The sequence below is a fragment of the Pithys albifrons genome, chromosome Z, assembly GCF_047495875.1.
Source record: "Pithys albifrons albifrons isolate INPA30051 chromosome Z, PitAlb_v1, whole genome shotgun sequence".
Classification (NCBI taxonomy): domain Eukaryota; kingdom Metazoa; phylum Chordata; class Aves; order Passeriformes; family Thamnophilidae; genus Pithys; species Pithys albifrons.
Window position 1 is genome coordinate 31803222 of NC_092497.1, and position 22266 is coordinate 31825487.

Consider the following 22266-nt stretch of genomic DNA (forward strand, 5'->3'; position numbering starts at 1 on the left):
GAAGATGCTGGAAGTCTGGTGGTATGAGGGGTTGGGATGGGGTTCAGTATGTGTGTCTGTGTGTCTGAGTGTCTGGGTAAAGTTTCTGAGTAAATGTTCTGATTTTTGTGGCTGCACACTGGTGGCTGTTGGTACAGGAAAGAGACTGGCACAAAAAAACCCACTACCCTGTCTCTACAGGACCTATTGCTTAATAGCAATTTCTCCTGTAATTCAAAACCAGCCTGTTCATGGCAAAATTTAGCTGCAAGGTCCAAGAGATTTACTTCAGCCTCTCTGAAATCAAAGGAATTCACATTATTTTACAACCTCTAAGTGAGATGCCATCTCTTCTGTTTCTGCCATAATTATACTACCCAAGTCAAAAGTCAACATACAGAATGCTGGTAAAATATATCCAACTAATCACAACCAGGACAACCTGAAAAACTGGAAACTATTTTTACTAAGCAGCTCAGAAAACTAAGACTGATGAAGGAATTACAATAAACCTAGAAAATTACACTAGGTCCAAGTTCTTAACCAGCGGTGTACTGATGTTTCTCCATATTAATCAGTACCATTCACCAGCTGACTTTATCTAAAACTGCTAAGCATTTATGTTCTATCTGGATCCCTCATTATTGTCTCAGGAAGGATCCAACTCAGCTGACGCATGCACTACTATACCAGAAACACTATTCAGTGCTATTTTAGGAATAAGAAAACTCAAATTGATCTCAGAATTTAAAGTTTACTCTTGTGCTCTAAGTCACTGTTGCAGGTTTGGCCTAGCTGTTGCCAACCCTGGACTGGTCCCCCTTCCCCCTCCCAGAACCTTCCCAGCAAAGGAAAGGAAAAAAAAACACTGAAAAGAAACGCACTCTAAAGAAACTGAACTGAATGAAAAGAATAAATTATATTTTCTAACATTTACAAACCACACTGTATACACAGTACATAGGATCCCACCCCCAGGGGAGAGGGGAAGGGAAAAAAGGGAATTGATTAGCCAGAAAATAGGGAAGACACCAACTCAACTTAAAGAAACCAAATGAATGAAAACAAACACAATTAAAAACCTCAAGGAAGGGGAACAAGAATGAAACAATCTCACCCAGGACAGCAGAACCACCAACAACCGGAAGGACCAGACTCCAACCACCTCCCACCAGCTCCTCGGCCAAGAGAGAAGAAGAGAGCCTAAACACCTCCTCCCCTGCCATGTGGAAGATACGTGTGGAATACTTGTAACTTCCTTAAATACAGTGGTTACCGCGGAAGCCATGGGTCAAACCATTACATTCTCCACCCCTTATTCCACACTGGTCTTTTCACGCGATCCTTGTATTCTTGCATTTGCTTACATCCCGCACATAGATATATATAAATATATATATATATATATATATATATATATATATATATATATATGTATTTATGTATATATATATAGTTCATATGCGGTCCTTCAAGGCAGATGTCTTGTCATCAAGGATCAACACCAGCATCAGTTCAGCTTTACTCCATTGCCTTTTGGTTGAAGTCACAGTTCCAAGTTTAGGCCTGGTTCACAGTTTAGGGCTGCCTTATTGTTGGACATCATGGGATACCAGTACCGGCTTTGTTTCGGTCTTTCTCATCTGGTGTCTGGTTTCCTGAAAAACACAACTCAAAGCACATAATTAGTTTTTCCCCAAGGCTAGATTGGCTTGGGGCACACACTGGATCTCACCATCTTTCCTCATTACCCACCAGGTGTTTCCGGACCCTTGGGCAAAAATAATCCCACGAATGGGTTTTTCTTGGTCCGAGGGAGGAGTAATCCAAAGAGATTTCCCTAACATGCCTCTCAAGTGAATCGCTGGAACTTTGTCTCCATCTACCGTGTGGAGGGATTCTGCTTGGGCAGGACCAGCTCGATTGACAGAGCCTCTGGTGTTAACCAATCAGGTGGCCTTGGCTAAATGCTTATCCCAGTTCTTGAAGGTTCCTCCACCTAGTGCCTTCAGAGTTGTTTTTACCAGTCCATTGCACCTTTCAACCTTTCCAGCAGCAGGTGCATTATATGGAATGTGATATACCCATTCAATACCATGCTCCTGTGCCCAAGTGGCCAGCAGACTGTTCTTGAAATGAGTCCCATTATCTGACTCAATGCGATCTGGAGTGCCATGCCTCCACAAGACCTGTTTCTCAAGGCCCAAGATAGTATTCCAGGTCGTTGCATGTGGTACCAAATATGTCTTTAACCATCCAGTGGTCGCTTCAACCATGGTAAGCACATAGCGCTTACCTTGGCTAGTCTGTGGCAATGTGATGTAGTCAACCTGCCAGGCCTCTCTGTATTTATACTTGTCCCAACGTCCACCATACCAAAGGGGCTTCAACCTTTTTGCCTGCTTAATGGCGGCACAGGTTTCACAATCATGGATAACCTGGGAAATAGTGCCCATGGTTAAATCCACCCCTCGGTCTCATGCTCACTTATAGGTTGCGTCCCGGCCTTGATGGCCTGAAGCATCATGGGCCCATTGAGCTAGGAACAATCCTCCCTTTTGCTGCCAATCGAGATCTACTTGTGACACCTCAATCTGTGCAGCTCGGTCTGCCTGTCTGTTATTGTCTTGTTCCTCATTAGCTCGACCTTTGGGCACATGGGCATCTACATGGCGTGCTCTCAGGTTCAATTTCTTTACCCTGGCAGCAATGTCTTGCCACAGATCTGCGGCCCAGATGGGCTTCCCTCTACACCTCCAATTCATCTTCTCCCACCGGTCTAGCCATCCCCAGAGAGCATTTGTTATCATCCATGAGTCGGTGTACAAGTAGAGCCTTGGCCATCCTTCTCTTTCTGCAATGTGTAGGGTCAATTGGACAGCTTTGAGTTCTGCGAACTGTCTTAATTCGCCTTTCCCCTCAGTGGCTTCTGCCACCCGTTGGGTGGGATTCCACACAGCTGCTCTCCACTTCTGGCTCCTGCCTACGATAAGGCAGGAACCATCGGTGAAAAGGGCGTAGCGCATCTCTTCATCTGGCAGCTGATTATATGGTGGAGCTTCTTCAGCTCGACTCACTGACTCTTCCTCTTCTTCATCTGCCAGGCTGAAGTTCCCACCTTCAGGCCAATTGGTTATAATTTCTAGAATTCCAGGGCGATTCGAGCTCCCAGTTCGAACACGTCGTGTAATCAAAGCAATCCACTTGCTCCACGTGGCATCGGTGGCATGGTGTGTAGGGGACACTTTTTCCTTAAACATCCAGCTTAACACTGGTAGTCAAGGTGTCAGGAAAAGCTGTGCTTCAGTACCAATTACCTCTGAGGCTGCTCATATGCTTTCATATGCCACTAGGATTTCCTTCTCCATAGGGGTGTAATTGGCCTCAGAGCCTTTGTAGCTTCAGCTCCAGAAACCAAGTGGTCGCCCTCGTGTCTCACCAGGCACCTTTTGCCAGAGGTTCCAGGAGGGACCTTTATCTCCAGCTGTGGAATAAAGTACATTCTTCACATCTGGTCCCGTCCTGACTGGTCCAAGAGCCACGGCATGTGCGATTTCTTGCTTGATCAGCTTGAAAGCCTGGTGTTGTTCAGGACCCCATTGGAAAATGTTCTTTTTACGTGTCACAAAATAGAGAGGGCTCACGATCTGGCTGTACTCTGGGATGTGCATTCGCCAGAAGCCTATGGCTCCCAGAAATGCTTGGGTCTCTTTCTTGTTAGTCGGTGGAGCCATTGCTACAATCTTATTGATGACGTCGGTTGAAATCTGGCGACATCCATCTTGCCATTTCACCCCAAGGAACTGAATCTCTCTGGCAGATCCCTTGACCTTGCTCTTTTTCATGGCAAAACCAGCTTTGAGAAGAATCTGAATAATCTTTCGTCCTTTTTCGAAGACTTCTTCTGCTGTGTCTCCTCATACAATGACATCATCAATATACTGGATGTGTTCTGGGGCCTCACCCTTCTCCAATGTGGCCTGGATCAGCCCATGACAAATGGTTGGACTGTGTTTCCACCTCTGAGGCAATCGGTTCCAAGTGTACTGCACGCCCCTCCAGGTGAAAGCAAACTGTGGCCTGTACTGTGGTGCCAGAGGAATGGAGAAGAATGCATTAGCAATGTCAATAGTGGCATACCACTTTGCTGCTTTGGACTCCAGCTCATAATGGAGCTCCAACATATCTGGCACAGCAGCACTCAGCGGTGGCGTAACTTCATTCAAGCCACGATAGTCCACAGTCAGTCTCCATTCTCCATCTGATTTACGTATAGGCCAGATAGGGCTGTTGAAGGGTGAGTGTGTTCTGCTGACCACCCCTTGGCATGGAACTGCCGCCGCGGGGCTGGGACCACGGGGGGATCGAGCCGAGCCAAGACGTAGAGGCAGAAAGCGGGACAGGGGGCCAAAGACGGACTTGTCGAGCCTGGAAAGAGGAGGCGTGCATCCTCTCCCTGTCGTCGGGCAGAAGGAGCCCACTTTAGTTGGAAAGACGGACAGAGGAAAAAGGATCAGGACTAAACATGCCTGAACCGGGTAGGAAAAATTCTAAGTTTCCCCTCTGTCGTGGCCGGTCACTAGGGAAAGGGACCGGGAGATCACTGGTTCATCGTGAGCGACTGGAACCTGGATCATTAATATGAACAAAAATGGAGCTTGGATATGCCACAGCTCAGAGCCTCTTAATTAATATTACGGCAAAGAGAGGCGAAGCAGCCAATGAAAAATCCCTTAGTAGCCTGATCACGTGGGCACGGAAAAGAAGCTTTCCAACCCTCCCGCCCTGTTTGAATTGGAAAAATGGAACGATTTGGGTGAATTAATGTGAAAAGAACACCTCGAGAACCAAGATAAAGACAGAGCCCCTCTGCGCAATACCTGGAAAATAGTGTATGACGCTTTAAATCAGTTCAAAGCAGAGACCAGGCTAGCTGCCGAAGTAATGGGACTGCTTACACGTGGAGGGGACCGAGTTTCCCCCTCCGCTCCTCCATTAGAGCTAATGCAGCCGGCCCCCCTTGCCGTGCCACCTCTGCTCCCCTCTGCGCCGCTGTGTGAAACACCGTGTCTGCTCTCCGCCACGGCGTCAGGGCCAGAGCCGCACACCGCCAGGGATGGAGCTGCCAGGTGTTTCCAAGCCACCCCGCCACCACCCGGAGCCGTCCCGCTGTTTGGGATCGTCCCGCCGCTGGGCTCTGACCTGCGCGACGGGACTGGAGCTGCTGCGCTGCCCAAGCCGCTGGAAACCGCGGCCGTGGGGCAGGCGCGACGGCACTGGAGCCAGTCCCAAGCAGAGTTGCAAAAAGCAGCTTCGCGGTGAAAGGGATGGTGGCCCAGCCGAGATTAAGCGTGAGTGAATTGTTGCTCCATCTAAAATCTGAAAAAACGGGGGGAGAGGTGTATCCCGGGGCGGGGAGAGCCGCGCGCCGTGCCAGGCAGCCAAGCCGCGTGGCCGTAGGAACAAAGGGACTGCCGCATGGCCGAAAAGCCCGCGAAAACAGCAGAGGCAGAAATGCCCTCCCCTCTGGCTGAAGACACACTGCCGGTAAACCCAGAAGCCCTAGAAAGTTTTCTTACAGAAGGGGCCAGACTTAGCTGTCACTCAAATGTGGTTCTCACGCCTCCTCCAGTTCCCACGATGACCGCCATGCCCATTTCAGCCTCCCTAATCAGCAGAGAGACTGAGGCAAACAGAGCCGCAGCTTGCAAAGACCGAACACTTCTTAAAGGGACAGGCAATGTAATATCAATTGTGGCATGCCCAGTGGTCAGAAACATTAATGTCGCACGCCAGTATGAGCCACAACAGTGGAAAGTGATGCAGCAAGCTAAGAATACCCTAAAAGGAGATGGGTTATGGTCAGAGACATGAACAGCAATTTTAGACTGGTTACACACCACACAGACCAACTGTCCAACTGACTGTAAAAACAATGCAAGGTATCTGCTCTCTCCTTCCCAGTTGATCCTGTGGGATAAGGAGTGGAGAAGACTGGTTAGGGTAGAGGCAGCCCGACCTCATCAGGCTGCTGACCCTCTGAATGGTCTAACACCAGAAATAAGTGTATTTCTTATTTGTGTGTTTTGCTTTGTTGCTGTTGCTACTGGTTGGGGTGTAAATCAAAACATGTGGTTGGTATTGCTCAACAAGTAGATCTGGAAAGTTTCTGTTCAGGTAACAATGTCAATGAACAAAACAGTGTGCCTTATAGGAACGCCCCCTCATTCCATATGGCATAGATAAGGCAAAAGAGTCATGTGGAAGTTAAATACCTCAATTGAGAGGGAACCCCAAGAGCTAAGGTTAGTGGAGTCTTTCCCCGGTAATGGGTCTTGTGTTGAGTTTCATCCTGTCTATTCTAGTATGACAGAATGGAAAAAAGAACATTAGTCTCAGCAATACTTTCCTGTGGGAATCACAGACATTACGGCTCATAATAAAAGTTATACCAATGGCAGATGGTGCTGGAATATTATTGGTTCAAAAGATACAAGTTTTCCAGAAATGAGAGTTGTTTGTACAAAAGATAACCAGAGAAGAGCATTGCCTCCTGGATATTTCTTGATTTGTGGTATTAGAGCATGGAATAGCATACCTGCTCAGGTACAAGGTGGACCTTGCTATTTAGGTAAGCTAACCAAATTTACACAATCGATGCAAAATCGTGTTTGGTGGTCTAAAGACTTTAGCCCTCAAGCTGACAATAACACATTAGAACATTAGAGTGACACACGAAATTTGCTAGCATCAGTGTTTGCCCCAATTAGTGTAGACAGAGCACTACATTTGGTACGAATGTTAAACTACTGGGTACTAGAACAACTAAACATCATTACCAAAATGGTTGATAATTTTTAAACAGATAAGATACAGCAAGCAGTATTGCAAAATAGAGAAACTCTAAATTTCTTGTTAATGATTCATGGTTACAGATGTGATGAATTTAAAGGAATGTGTCACACAGAATTAGCCATCCATTCCAAACAAGTTCATGATAAAATACAAATAGTTAAACATAATTTTAACAAGTTGACTACCAACATTTCTCCTTTAGAAAGATGGGTTTATTCCCTGAGCTTAATCAGTTGGCAAGATGCTTTAGTAGAACAGGGAGCTTTAGTTCTGGCTGTTACTATGATTTGTTTGATTGCTATTATTAGTAGGATTTGTCGTTAACTGTCCTTAACGTCAATCAAATAAGAACAGTCCGGTTCAAGTTGGTATGTTCTTAGCCTGTACTTCCAAATTGCAAATAGTTCCAAAAAGCACAAAGGTGTCTGAAAGTTTGTCAGGTGAACACTGTTAATTTCAGCTAAGTGAAAAAGAATGAGCTTGAGCAGTTTTCAGCTCATTGCACTGCTAAGTTGGCTACTCAGTAGAGCTGCAGAGGTAAAAACACCTATCCCCTCAGCTGCAGAACATCTTTTAGAGAGTGTAAGATCATCAGCATTTGCTCTACTTACAGTGTTAACCATGTTTAGCCTCTGTGAATTTTCTTTGCATGTTAACACTTTGTTTCCAGACAGCATTGCTGTAGTCCCAGGAGTGTCTAAAGTGACTGAGAATCAAAGCTTTTCTCTCAGTAAACTCTACAGTGGCCACGCAGAAGTTTTGAGAACTGACCTTGAAAGGCTGCATAAGAGAATTTGGCTCAGCTGGACTGGAGCTGCCTCTTTGCTAATTGAAGCCACTCTGTACTCATCATGGACACTTTCCACAAAATGGACATTGCTAAGGAGCCCTTGTTTAGTTTGGTCTCCTGGCACAGAAACAGTGGGCCGTGCAGTGACAATCGCACAAATGGATCTTCATAACTCACGTGAGAAAAAGCTCATGTTTATGCGCATAACATAACGGTTGTAAGTTTGTAAGTTGTTAGTAATAAGCAAGCCTTACATACCTCAGTTTGTGTGTTGCTAACATTAGCAATCTCACTTACTCCACCTGGCTAAAGAGGTACTGTACTATGACTTGATAAATGTTACTGTACCCTGTTCAAAAGTCTTGTACCCCAAAGGCTTAAGAAGGCAATAAGGTTACCAACAGGTACTCAGCAAACCTAACGTGTGTTCGTGCACAAAAACAGTGGGGGATTTGTAGGAGAGGCTTGGCCCCAGGCCCTGCACATGCACGACCTCACGTTAGGACCTAGCAAGCTAGCAAGGTCAGCCTGACCTTGGGGTAGCCCGAAGAAGGAGGTAAACACCCCAAGACAGCGACAGCCTGTCGCCAGAGGTTGGGCTGTCCAACGTGTGGCCAGGTCGTGGTAGCTGGCTTTCAGCCAATGAAAAGAGACCCTTGCCTCGTGCACAGACCTCTTGACCTATCCCTAAGCTGTCCCAGTTCACATGTACCCCAGAAAACATTATAGAAGCTGTTCACCCCCCTCAATAAAGTAATGCTGAACATTCTTTTAACCCACTTTGGACTGTGGACCTTTATGTCTGTGAGAATTCATCCAGGTATCCGGATGCTGAAACCCAGGGTGTCGTCAGGGATGGTGAGGCTGGCACAAGGAAAAACCTCTCACTACCACAACAGCTGAGCTTTTTCCCTACACGAAACCGCTGAACCAATGAAGTCATCTTGAAGTCCGAAGACATAGTCCACCTAAGATGCACAGAGGCATTTTTCAGTACTAGAAATCTAATTTCTTTGAGCTTTTCTGACTTCATGAATGGTTCTTAAATCTCCTTTCCCAGAGTTATAACTTCACGTTTCTCACCAGGACAAACTGAAAGTAATCTGAAACTTTCTGGCCAGAAAATCAAGCTTGAAACTGCTTGTTTTAAAGTCAGACTGCATCACATAGAGACACTGGCAAATACTACTGTTAGACTATGTATGTGAAAAATACTAATTTTATAAAAAGCAAAGCATTCTGGTAAACATTAGCACTGAAAGAAGGAAGATCAAAAGAATAATTACGTTAAGCAAAATCACTGATTTGCCATACATTGATTCCTTTATCAATTCTTCAAAATAGAGGGCAGAATATGGTTATGAAAAGCAGGTTATTACAGCACTTGTGTCAGTATTAAGAATAATGTAATTGTACATTTTGAAGGTTGTGTAAGTTTCTGGGTTTAGAAATACTACAGTCTAAGATTAAAACTTAATGGATATGTGTAAGGAAACAATGACTTTCAATAATCTACTATGAGAACCCTGCCTGCTAATTTGTTACCTAAAGAGAAAGCATCTGAACAAATTGACTGATATCCAGACAGAAATCTGTGGCCAGTGCATTGAGTGGTACAGATTATTTTGAGATGGGTTACACATTTCTAAGTCAGAAGAAAGAACAACAAATAAACTGAGGACAGCATTAGCAGGAAAATAAAAAATGTGTATGACAACAAAGAAAAGATGTGACACAAACTGAAAAAAAAGGGGTGTTAAAGGTTCAAAATAAAAAAAGGTGTGTGGGGGTCCTTCAGTGAATTTTTCTCTCCCTACCAACACAAAGGTTTTGGGAGCTGAAGGGCCAAGACCAAGAACAGAAGTGTGGTTGATGACTCTAGATTCCAGCTTAATGGCAGGGCGGTAGGTGGGAGGGAGAGAGTTTTTTCCTGGTGCTGGAGTTCACTTTGTTTTGGGCACCTGCAGTGACCAGAAGCCACTGTTTTGCTGAGCTGGCGAGACTGCGCCTTGGAGGATGCTCCTTCTGACTCTGCTATTCCCCCCTTTCCCCCTCCAACTTTGTGTGCCCTGAGCTTCAGAGAGAAAGAGAGAGAGAGAGAGAGAGTGAATGTCATGGCTGCTTTTGGATGAGCTGCAGACTTACTCAGGACTGAGTTCAGCTGCAGGGGGTTTGCTAAGAGCCACCACCACCCCAACTCCCAGCACTTCCTTCTTTGAACAAAGGACAAGGAGAAAGTCTACTTTTCCTCACAGAGAAGGTTCCATCCTGTCCTGTATGACTGCCATTACCATGTTAGTCATCAAAGGCCGGCACCTCTTCCTGCCTCCTGTCTCTACTTCGCTGAGAAAAGACTGGGAAACTGACTTTGCAGCCAGCCCAGGTGTGACACTGCCACCTGCTGTCAAGAAATACAATGGCAACAGGAAGAGATTCCTGTTTTGAAGTTGTTCTGGTATAGTGGGGTAGTTTGCTCTGGTCTGTTTAAAGTTATATATCTATATACAGTAGTTAAGAGCAGTTATTCTTCTTTCTATAAATTTTCAAATTAAAGTTCTTTTAAATTTAATGAGGGGTAAAGTGGTTATTGAGGAGGAGTCCCCTCCTCTAGTCTTGCTAGACACCTTGGTTTCCTTTAAACTAGGACAAGGGGGGAAATATCAATTATCAAAATCAACTTTCAAGGTAAATTAATTTTTTTTTTGGTAAACATTGTCCTGAGGATTTCTGAGGACTAGAATATACCTTCAGCTAAGTAAGAGTGAGAGTTGTGACACCTTGTCAGGAGAACATTTAACTGAGCTAGGACAGGACTAAGTTCAAGTTCTTCAATATTAATGCAAATACTCCAACTATTGTATTACAGAATTTCTTTTCCAGGAGGCAAGACAGTTCATCTTCCACAAACACCTTAATATATGAACAGTTTTAAGACAGCAGTAACAGAAATCCTGTGGCCCAAAAGCTGCAACATTGCTGCAGAACTCAAAGTGTTGAATGCAAGTATGGGACCACAAGCCCCTCACATGCATTGATCTACCGGAGTATGTACCCTCACATTTTGTATGTCTATTATTCATTCTAATGGGAAAAGAAAACAAATTACGAAATCTCAGTTCATGGTGCAAAGATGAATTATTTTCTCCCTTTCTCCTTCTACAAATTACCAAGGGGAAAACACCAAATAATTATTTCCAGCTAAGAGTCATTATTTCCAGTCATGTCTAAGAGTATCTGAACCAGCTATAAAACCTGAAATATTTCTCACAGTATGTTCAGAATCATGGTTAGGTTTTGCAAACAAAGATTTGGGAAGTACTCTACCCATGTAGGTGTACCCTTCCAGCCTGAACTGTGGATTTTTTAGATGAGGCACAGCATGCGCAAAACTGGCCCCACTCTTTAGCTCCTAAGGCTCATCTGTCACGGCCAAGTGAGCTTAGACAGTGACAGTGAATTCCTCAGGACTAGAACCTACAGCCCCCGATATTCCCTGGAGGTGTCTCCCATCCAAGTACTAACCGGGGTTGAACCTGCTTAGCTTCTGAGATCAGATGGGATTGGGTGTCAGGGTGGCCTTTAACTGTTCAGAATACAACCATGATAAACATTATACCACTTGACACACTTTTTCTAGGGAAGAAAAAATTGCACACACACCTTGTTACCCTATTGCAGGGTTGGTACTTGGCACAAGTGTCCTTTTTTGCATCTCCTTCTCTCACTGATATTTCTGTTAAAAAATCTGTCACAAATTTTAGATTAGAACTGATATTGATCCAAACACCACCAAATTTCATATCCATTCAAAGGTTTAACTACTTCGAATCCTAAGACTACAGTTTTTCTGATAACAGTTTTTAGAACTTGATTTTTATCTACTTTGCTGTACACAATTAAGGATCAGTTTTGGATATAGATCACCACAAACTACTGGGGCCAGAAAAGTAACTTTCTGTTCTGTGGGTATAAAACAATGATCACAGCTTTTCTAGTTCCCATTCCGTGCAGAGAGCTAAGTACTAGTGGCACTGCTGCTTATCACTCTGGGCTTTTTTTGATTTAAACTCAAGCTATCTGTTATTCCAGAGTAATAAGGTGTTGCTTATATGACAAAAGCATCCTCCCTATGACATACTAAGGGCAGTTAAAATACAAAAAAAAATTTCAGAGATACAGATTAATATAGAAACAAACCCACTGTGTTTAGTACCAACAGAAAAATTAGAAAACTTAGGAAAATCAGGCATAAATCTTGATAAATTCTCAAACTGACCTCAACAGAGAATGGTTCTAATAGGACAGGTTACGTTTCATATCAGAATTATGCAGTATTTCCATAAATAAATGGCATCCCATCACCATAAATCAGTTTCCTTTCTGTGTTCTCTTGCTAAAATCACACTAAAGAAATACAAAACAATGATGTGCCTGACATGAAAAAAATTCCACTTTTTAAAACATTGACATCATCTTTCTGCAGGTGTAATTTAAATAATTTTCACTCTAAATAGGCTTTAGAAATGCACTATTGTATAACAAATTTTTCAGTATACAAAAATCACAAAATTAAAATCTTTCAATAACTCTTCTGTTTTAATTGTCTGGCATATAAGATAGTGTCTTACCTTTATATACAATGGTTCTCTTGGGTTATCTATAAGAATGTAGGCTTTTTCTTCCCACATAGGATTGAGGTTCTTGTATACTGTTTTACTTCTAAATACTTCTTTTCTTCCAAGTTTGAACTTGACATATGGATCACTAGTTCCTGTTAAAGACACATATACTGTTAATTATATCTTTGTACTACAGTAAGGGAATGGAGACTAAATTACTTCACACAGAACAAAATTTAATTTCTATAGATAGTAAAATTGAAAACAGCATCTGATGAAATAACTTTGTATTCTCACAACCTGTTATTTTCCAGGGTGTTATTACTCAGGTAATTGACTCAACATCAAATGGGTGTTTGCATCACTTTCTGTTGTTTGCAATCCATTCTCAAAGTCACACATGAAATACTGGCTACCTTAGTTTTGGTTTTACTTAACAGAACAATGTCTTTATTAAGGCTAGGATATTATCTTAATAGAACCACACAAATTAGCTCATATAGTTGAAATTACTACTGTAAAATATTAATCTAACTATCTTGTGTCTTTGAAAAGGCACATGGTCCACTGACACCACTATTGTAACTCTCCATTGACTCTGTTGTGTCCAGACTCACTTCCTACAACACTCACAGTATGAAAATCAACTCTAAAGTCAGGCCATAAGGTCCACAACATGTTTCTTGCAGCAATCACCTACTTGTCAGAGAGCACAGGTCTAAGCCCCCTGATACAATTGAGTAACAACTACCTGTGACCAAAAAGACAACTCTGAAGGATACTGAAAGAAAAATGTTAAAAATGGCATGAAAAGAGAATGCATGGGATGTGGGTGTAGTGTCACAAGAAAAAAATTGTGAAAGGAGGACTCTCTGGTGGGCACAGAGACTAGTCATTCAGGAGCACATGTTAGACCAATTGATCAAAGACTACCTTAAAATACTTCTCCAGGGACACCCCCTTGTCGTGGGGGAGAAGCTTGCATGCCCTCATGAGGTTGAGAGCTATGCTGGCGGTGGTTTTGTGCCACCAGTAGGGTCTCCCATGCCAGAAGGGTCAGACAAAGTGTGTCCACGGGCAGGATGGGCTCACTAGCCGTCTGGCAACCGTCCTAGGAGAAGGACAACTCCAACCCCAAACCCAGGCAGATGGAGCTCGCTTAGCCCTGTAAGGCCATCCATCTCAGAGAAGGATACTCTAACCAAACCTATGTCCTGAGGTATTCACTGTCACCATCCAAGCTCGCTAGGCCGTGGCAGATGAACCTTAGGAGTAAAGGGTGGGGCCAGTTCTGCGCACGCTGTGCCTCACCTAAAAAATCCATTGCGCAGGCTTGAAGGGTTCCGCATTATGTCCTTATGGCTCCCTCTACACAACAAGCAACATGTTGTTCTTTTTAGCGTTTATGCCTCAACTCTCCAAGCTGACCCAGCGGAAAAAGACAGATTCTACACTGACTTGCGCCGCCTCACCCAAAAGGCTCCTGAAGATGATAAGATCATAATCCTCAGTGACCTCAATGATAGAGTAGGTAAGAATTCTGAAGCCTGGAAAGGAGTCCTAGGCAAGCATGGCGTTGGAAACTGCAACGACAACGGATGCCTCCTGCTAGAGTTTTGTGCAGAATGGCAGTTCACCATCACCAACACTATCTTTCAACAGAAAGACAGCCTGAAGACAACCTGGATGCATCCTCGATCCAAGCACTGGCACCTCATTGACTATATCTTAGTGCAACAGAGAAATGTCAGCGATGTCTGTCATATCCGAGTGATGCCTAGTGCAGAATGTCAAACAGACCACTGCCTTGTGCGCTGCAAACTTAACCTCCAACTCAAGCCCAAACCTAAGAGAGGCGGCATTCAAAGGAGGAGGCTCCAAGTCAGCAATCTTCAAACAGCCACAGTGAGAGACAGCTTCCAGGTAAACCTTCAAACTAGACTTACAGATAATCCCATAGATCCCTCTCCTGACGTGCTTTGGCAACATATTAAAAATTGCATCCTGCAGTCCTCTGAAGAGTCCCTAGGGTTCTCCTCCAAGAAAAACAAAGACTGTTTTGATGAAAACAATCAAGAGATCCAGGAATTGTTGAAGAAGAAGAGAACTGCACACCAAGCACACCTTGCTCAGCCATCTCGCCATGGGAAAAAAGCTGCCTTTCGTCTTGCATGCAGTAAGCTCCAACAGAAACTTTGAGACATCCAGAACAAATGGTGGCTCAACCTAGCAGAAAAGACACAACTATGCACAGATTTGGGTGACCAAAGAGGATTCCATGAGGCCCTGAAAGCAGTGTATGGACACACACACCCAGTTCAAAGCCCCCTACTCAGTGCAGATGGTCAAATGCTTCTCACAGATAAAACCTCCATCCTGAACCGATGGTCTGAACATTTTCAGACTCTCTTCAGTGCCAGCCATGTAGTACAAGGCTCAGCAATTCAGCACATGGCACAACAACCAGTGAAAAATGAATTGGATGCAGCCTCTACTATGGGAGAGACACTTAAGGTCATACAACAGGTGAAGACTGGCAAGGCAGCTGGGGTTGATGGAATTCCACCCGAAATCTGGAAGCATGGAGGTCAAGCACTCCATGCCAAATTCCACGAGCTTGTTGTGCATTGCTGGGTGTTCCCCAGGGGAACTACCATCAGATCTCTGTGGCACTGTGACACAGTGATTATCACCCTGTACAAGAAGAAAGGAGAAAAATAGGACTGCTCAAATTACCGAGGTATTACTTTGCTCTCCATTACTGGTAAAACCCTTGCAAGAATACTTCTGATAAGATTAGTACCCACTATTGCAGAAGAACTTCTACCTGAAAGCCAGTATGGTTTCAGAGCCAATAGGAGCACCACAGACATGGTATTTGTTCTCAGACAACTGCAAGAGAAGTGTAGGGAGCAGAACAAAGGTCTCTATGTAACCTTCATTGACCTCACTAAAGCTTTTGACACTGTAAGCAGAATAGGCCTGTGGCAGATCTTGGAACGTTTAGGATGTCCCCCCCAAGTTCCTCAAATGATCATCCTGCTACATGAGGATCAGCGTGGACAAGTCAGATATGGCGATGCACTCTCTGAGCCCTTTCCAATAACCAACGGTGTGAAACAAGGTTGCGTTCTTGTACCAACTCTATTCACAATCTTCTTCAGCATGATGCTCCAAAGAGCCACAGCAAACCTCGATGAAGAAAACGGCATCTACATCTCATATCGTACCGATGGAAGCCTCTTCAACCTAAGGCGACTGAAGGCCCACACCAAGACCCTGAATCACCTTGTCCGTGACCTGCTTTTTGCTGATGATGCCTCCCTTGTTGCTCACACAGAAGCAGCTCTGCAGCGCCTAACATCCTGCTTTGCAGAGGCTCCTGAGCTTTTTGGGCTGGAAGTCAGCTTGAAGAAGACAGAAGTTCTCTACCAACCTGCACCTCAGGAAGTCTTCCATCATCCGCACATCACCATAGACAAATCAGAGCTTAAGTCAGTCCATCAGTTCACCTATCTGGGAAATATCATTTCCTCAGACGGTAAGATCGACAAAGTGATAGACAACAGAGTAGCAAAGGCATACAGAGCCTTTGGAAAACTCCATAAAAGAGTCTGGTCCAATAAACATCTGAAGAAAAGTACAAAGATCAGTGTCTACAGAGTCTGAGTTCTGTCTACTCTCTTATATGGGTCTGAATCCTGGGTCATCTATCACCACCACTTGCGGCTTCTCCAATGCTTCCATCAGCGCTGCCTCAGTTCAATCCTAAACATCACTGGTCTGATTACGTGACCAATGTGTCTGTTCTTGAACAGGCAGGGGTCAGCAGTATCAAGGCCATGCTGATGAGAACGCAGCTGCGCTGGGCAGGGCACGTCTCCAGGATGGAGGATCACCGCCTCCCGAAGATTGTGCTCTGTGGTGAACTCACCAGCAGCTGCCACAAGAGAGGAGCCCCGAAGAAGAGATACAAGGACTCCCTGAAACAACACCTCAGCCTTGGCCATATTGACTGCCATCAATGGTCCACTCTGGCCTCCAATTGGGATTCACGGAGACACACCATTCACAACGCTGCTGCTTCTTTTGAGTATGCACGCAGAGTAAGTCTCGATGAGAAAAGACAACACAGGAAGAACTGTTCCTCACCAATATCACCAAAAGAGACGTTCCATTGTGCCTTTTATGACCGGACCTGCCTATCCCGTTTTGGCCTTTTTAGCCACCAGCATGCTTGCAGCAAGCATGGGTAGTGCCCTTCCCAAATCTTCGTTTGCAAAGCCTAGCCATGATGACCTTAAAATAAAAAATAACTATGGCATAACAGTTGCATCTTCATGAACAGCAGTAAAATGATAAGGCTTTTTTTTTTAAACTTTTAAGACTTTTCACAAGCCTGGCATATTTTACAAGTTTGCATTTGTATCCACTGGGAAATACAATCACTCACTTTTCTTAAAATTGCAAAACATTCTTCTAAACATAGATAAGAGGGGTATGATCAGAGCACTTTGCATTATTTCATCCAGTCAGAAGATGTCAGCATTTTTTACCTAAAGTTACATCTCCCTTTAAAAAAGCTATAGCAGTGGCAAACCATGGTGTCACATGTGACCAGTTGACAGTAATTTCCATCTGTCATTACTTGGGCACAGTTTCTGTGGCATAAAAATTTTTTGTCTAGCACAATTAACTTGTTCCTTGGTTATTTAGTGGTGGTGATTTTGAAGACAGGGATCAGGTATTTGAATTAATTCTGTGTAATGTGAAGAATATTTTGAATATTCTTCACATTACACCCATCCCCATGCTCCTCAGGACCACTCTACAACATCAGGAATCCCATTAGGCCTTGGCCTTTGTGTAAGGAGTTTGGCAATGAACCCCCCCCCCTTGATTGTACTAGGAACTATTGCATGGCTAAGGTGAGAGTGGCACTGACTTGAAAGACAGGAGATGGCAATTTCAGTCATCCCCTTACAGCCCTGGAACATCTAAAAGGGAGAAAAGGATATTAGCTCGTGTGTAGGACAGGTTGAACTGAGATGCCTTTAAACTAGGTTTGTAGGCAGAAAGGGATAAGACCAGGCTCACTAGAGATAAGCCTAGGGGTAGCATGCCAGTGTTGGGAGTGAAATTGATAGCCCATCTGAAATGCCTCTATACCACTGCACATAGCAGGGGCAACAAACAAAGGGAGCTGGAAGCCATTGTGCAGCAGGAAAGCTATGACATAGTCACCATCACAGAAACATTGTACAATGACTGCATGACTGGAGTGCAATGGATGGTTAGAAGCATTTCAGAAGGGACAGAAGAGGAAGATCAGACTGTGGGGTGGGTCTCTACATTAAGGGAGTGTTTTGACTGTGTAGAGCTCAAGGATAGTGATGATAAGGTGGATGTCTATGGGTAAGAATCAGGGGGAAGGCTAACAAGGCAGACATTCTGTTGGGAGTCTGTTATAGACTACCCAACCAGGATGAAGAAGCAGGTGAAGTATTCTCTGAATGGCTGGCTGACATTTCATGATCACCAGAAGTTGTTCCTGTGGAGGACTTCAACTTGACAGCTGTCTGCAGAAAACACAGCAGAGTAAAGGCAGTCCAAGAGGTTCCTGGAGCATGTGCAAGACAACTTCCTTTTGTGGCTGGTAAGTGAGGCTACTGGGGTAAGGCCCCGGTAGACCTGCTGTTTATGAACAGAGAAGGACTGGTGGGATATTAGGTGGTCAGAATCCACCTTGGGCATAGTGATAGTGTTTTCGATTCATGGTAATGGAAGGGGATCAACAAAACCTCCATCTTAGACATCCAGAGGGTGGACTTTAGCTTGTTCATGATATTGGTTCAGAGAATATCTGGGAAACAAAGTGGTCCAGGAAGGCTGGACATACTTTAAGAAGGAATCATAAAGATGCAGGAGTAGGATGTCCCTCTCTACTGAAAGACGAGCTCTCAGGGAAGAAGATGGGCCTGGCTAAATGTTGGTACTGAGAAATGAAATGTGAACAATTCAGATCTATATGGACCCTGTGGGATTGAAAGAGCTGCCAGCTAAGAATAAACAGGGCCACAGCTGCTGCTGAGTGATAGGGAGGAAATCACTCCTGCGGAGCTCTCAGTTACTCCCCAGAAGTTTCTCATGAGAACTCTCCAAACTTCCCACAGGACTCTGGAGGTTTACCTGAAAACAGTCAGGATGAGTTCACCAAAACACTGGACTTGTGAGATATGGATTATAACCAAGAGATTGCAGTTAGATGGTGTGAGGTTCAATTTAGCCAATAGAACATAGCCTTAACCCTATATAAACTGTGTGCTGTGTGTAATAAATGGGATTCGCTCGATCACATTGGTCTGTGTGTGGTGTCCTTATTCCTCCGCTATTAAATATTGTTTACTTTAGCTAAACAGGGAGCTTTTGCTGGAACTTGGGAAAAAAAGAGGTGTTACGACCTTCGGAAGAAAGGGCAGGCATTTCAGGAACAGTACAAAGATGTTGCTAGGTCATGTAGAGAAAAAATTAGAAAGGCAAAAGCTCAGCTACAACTCAATCTAGATACTGCTGTGAAAGATAATAAGCGTTTTTAAAAATAGGTTAACAGTAAAAGGAGGGTCAAGGAAAATCTCCATCCTTTATTCGATGTGAGGGGCAACATTGTCACCAAGGATGAGGAAAAGGCTGAGGTACTTAATTCCTTCTTCACCTCAGTCTTTAATAGCAACACCAGTTATCCTCAGGGAAACCAGTCCTTGAGTTTGTAGGCAGGGACACGAAGCAGAATAAACCTCATGTAATCCAGAAGGAAGTAGTTAATGAATTGCTGAGCCATTTTGATAGTTTTAAGTCTGTGGGACAGATGGGATTCATCCAAGGATACTGAGGGAGCTCTCCATGATCTGTCCTGGCCAGTATGATGCACATCCACAGGAGGGGCTGGAAGCAGGATCCAGGGAACTTCAGGCCTGTCAACCTGACCTCAGTGCCTGGGAAGGTTATGGAACAGATTAACTTGTGTGTGATCACATGACTCATATGGAACAATCAAGGGATCAGGCCCAGCCAGCAGGGGTTTAGGAAAGACAGGTCCTGCTTGATCAACCTGATCTCCTTTTAGAACCAGGTTACCCACCTAGTGAATGAGTGACAAGCTGTGGATGTTCTCTACCTGGACCTCAGTAAAGTCGTTAATAATGTTTCCCACAACATCCTCCTCAGAGAAGCTGATAGCCTACAGTTTGGACAGGTGATAATTCCCGTAATTCTCAAGGCTCAGTCCTCTAGCCTTTGAAAAATGCCAAGGCACCTAACCTATTTCACTTAAGGGGAATTTTTCGCTTTGCATACGTTTGTACATACTTCTTTGTGTCTATGTGCATGTATGTAAGAATTGATTTAAACAGCAGAAAACCTTCTCTCCAAAAAAAAACCAAATTGTGAGAGACTGCTCTCTTGCTGAAGCCCTAACATTACCTGTGTAAAGAGAGTAAGGACTCGTGGCACAGGGTGGCAATCTCTCTATTCCTAGGAAACACTGGCTTAATTCACTCAAAAATGTTGCCAGTGTCCAGGAGAGAATCTATACATTATTGCACTCACTCTAACCTGACTGGGTTAAGTAAGCTCTCCTTTGGTCCTGCAGGTCCAACTCCAGCACTAACATCAAGGTCTAACATTCCTCTCTCTTTTTGCAGGTATCTCCTAAAATGCATTTCACTTTGCAAATTCAGGACATAGATTAGATCTGATAAGCACACAGAAGGAATACTAAAAATATTTTTCTGGAGATATTTGCTGACAGGCATACTTAACTACTTTTTGGAAGGAACCACAGCTGTTAATAGAGTGGAACTACAATGATGACAAACTTGGCCAGCATCCAGGTTGTATCGGATAAAAAGAATATGAATTCCCCATAAAATTATATATGTTTTCTTAACTGGTTCATGAGGCTTCATAACAGGCCATTTGCTGAACAGGCTTTTTCCTTAATGCAATCTGTGTGATAAACTGGTAGCTGCACAAAATTCAACAGTGAACACAAGTGTGAATGTAAGTACAAGAATGAGTAATGAGCTTGAGACTGCTAGTGAGATGGAAAGGATGACACAAGAGCCTCCATATTCCTCTACAGTATTTTTACCCTTTGAACAAAGCGGAACTACTGTGGAAAATAATACAACTTTTCTAATACTTCGTTTTGACATATAGTTTTAATTAATCATAAGCTGTGTTAGGCACTATATCACTTTTAACCAGCATATAGGAAAAATTGTTATAAGATAGTTATGTAAGAATATAGCATGGGAAAAGTACTAAGAGTGTAAGTTTCGTTAAACTAACTTTGATCTGCTTCCATTAACAAAGTCTAAGAAAGATGTTGGACATCTGGAATGAACTCCCAGGGACATTTTGCAGAAACCAGCAGATAAAGAATTAACAATAAATTAGATAGAGAACAAGGGGGAGGCATTTCCAGCTGACTCTTTGATGCTGGGGAATGAACTGGTATTTTTGTGGTGGATAAAGGGCAGTTTATTATTTTTCAATACGTGCAAAAGAGCTGTGAGCTAAAATACTGTAAATGCCACTGTGCAACAGGGAAAAGCAATAATTTGCCATTTTTTCCAACCTTTAAAAATTCCAGATAGGGAAACAGTGGTCAACACATCAATTTCTATATATGCCTGAATGCCCAATGCCTTTGTTAGAAAGAGACAATGTTTGAAAATTAACAAATACAAGTATCTAATTTTTTATAGTGAAAAGCTGTTGACACAGGATTTTATGCTGTTACAGAACCAAACACAACAAAGGATATCCCAGAGGAGGTGGAAAAAACTGTTACCCTGGAATTCCACGGAGGTCAAAAGCAGCAGAGCCAGACAGAATCAAGCTGAAACCAGACATCAGATTGGTATGGCAGAAACAATATCCTTTGAAATTAGGAGATAGACAAGGGTCAGAGGAATTAATTACTAAATGTGTGCAACATGTTTACTGCAGCAATGTGAGTCAGAATATAGTATTCCCATCTTACCAGTAAAAATGCCACATATTCATTATGCATACAGAGTAGTACAAGAGCTATTAATAAAATAGTGCAATACACTTAGTAGTAACAAATCCTTGTATAATTCTAGCCACAATTAAGGATCTGATGAGTTTTGGATCTTCAAGATGCTTTCCTCTACACATCCCTTGAAAGAGAAAGTCAATCTCTGTTTGCTTTGAATGGAAAAGTCACTAGATAGGACATAAAACTGAATCAACATGGACTGTCCTCCCACCAGGGTTCAAAAATAGCCCCACTTTGTTTGGGAACCAGCTGGCAAAAGAATTGGAAGCATGAAAAAAGGAAAATGAAGAAATCACATTGGCTGCAGCTTGTAGGTGATACCAATAGCTATAATGAATCCAAAGTGGATGTATTGAAATGACTATAATTTTACTAAACGTTTTGGGACAAGCTGGTTACAAGGTATCCAAGAAGAAGGCCCAAATAGTTAGAAAATAAGATATGTATCTGGAATTCACAATTTCTAAGGGACTACAAAGACCCAGAATTGAAAAAACAGAGATGATTTGCCAAAGTCCAGAGCTGAGGTCTGTATGTGAATTAAGAACATATTTAGGAATAGTTCATTAGTATCAGCCACGGATTCTGAATAATGGTCTGCTGATAGAGCTTTATATGAGGCCCTGAGAAACCCTAAAGAGATACTACAATGTACTCCAGAATGCCAGACAGGTGGCAGAGACTTGTAAAGTGCTCTCGTGTCAGCTACTGCATTGGGATTACCTGACTTGGCCAAAACTTTTGAACTGTTTGTGCGTAATGCTTATACCTTGCATTACGAGTACTAGCTCAGAGATTGAGGGCATGGAGAAGGGCTATGGGATAATTTTCCAAACAACTGAACAATGTAAATAAGGGATGGCCCACCTGACTTAAGAGCTGTAGCAGCAACTGTCCTTTTAATACATGAATTCTGGAAACCGACCATAGGCCAGGAA

At 43.4% G+C, this 22266-nt stretch overlaps 1 protein-coding gene across 1 annotated transcript in view; it reads right to left on the reverse strand.

Annotated features, from left to right (window-relative positions):
* MCTP1 (multiple C2 and transmembrane domain containing 1) overlaps positions 1-22266 on the reverse strand; it is a 215008-nt gene that overhangs the window by 170045 nt on the left and 22697 nt on the right. The window contains 5 exon segments of the mRNA XM_071581543.1: positions 2967-3250; positions 4250-4459; positions 5088-5255; positions 8541-8592; positions 12253-12395. Coding sequence (XP_071437644.1) covers positions 2967-3250; positions 4250-4459; positions 5088-5255; positions 8541-8592; positions 12253-12395 — 857 coding nt within the window.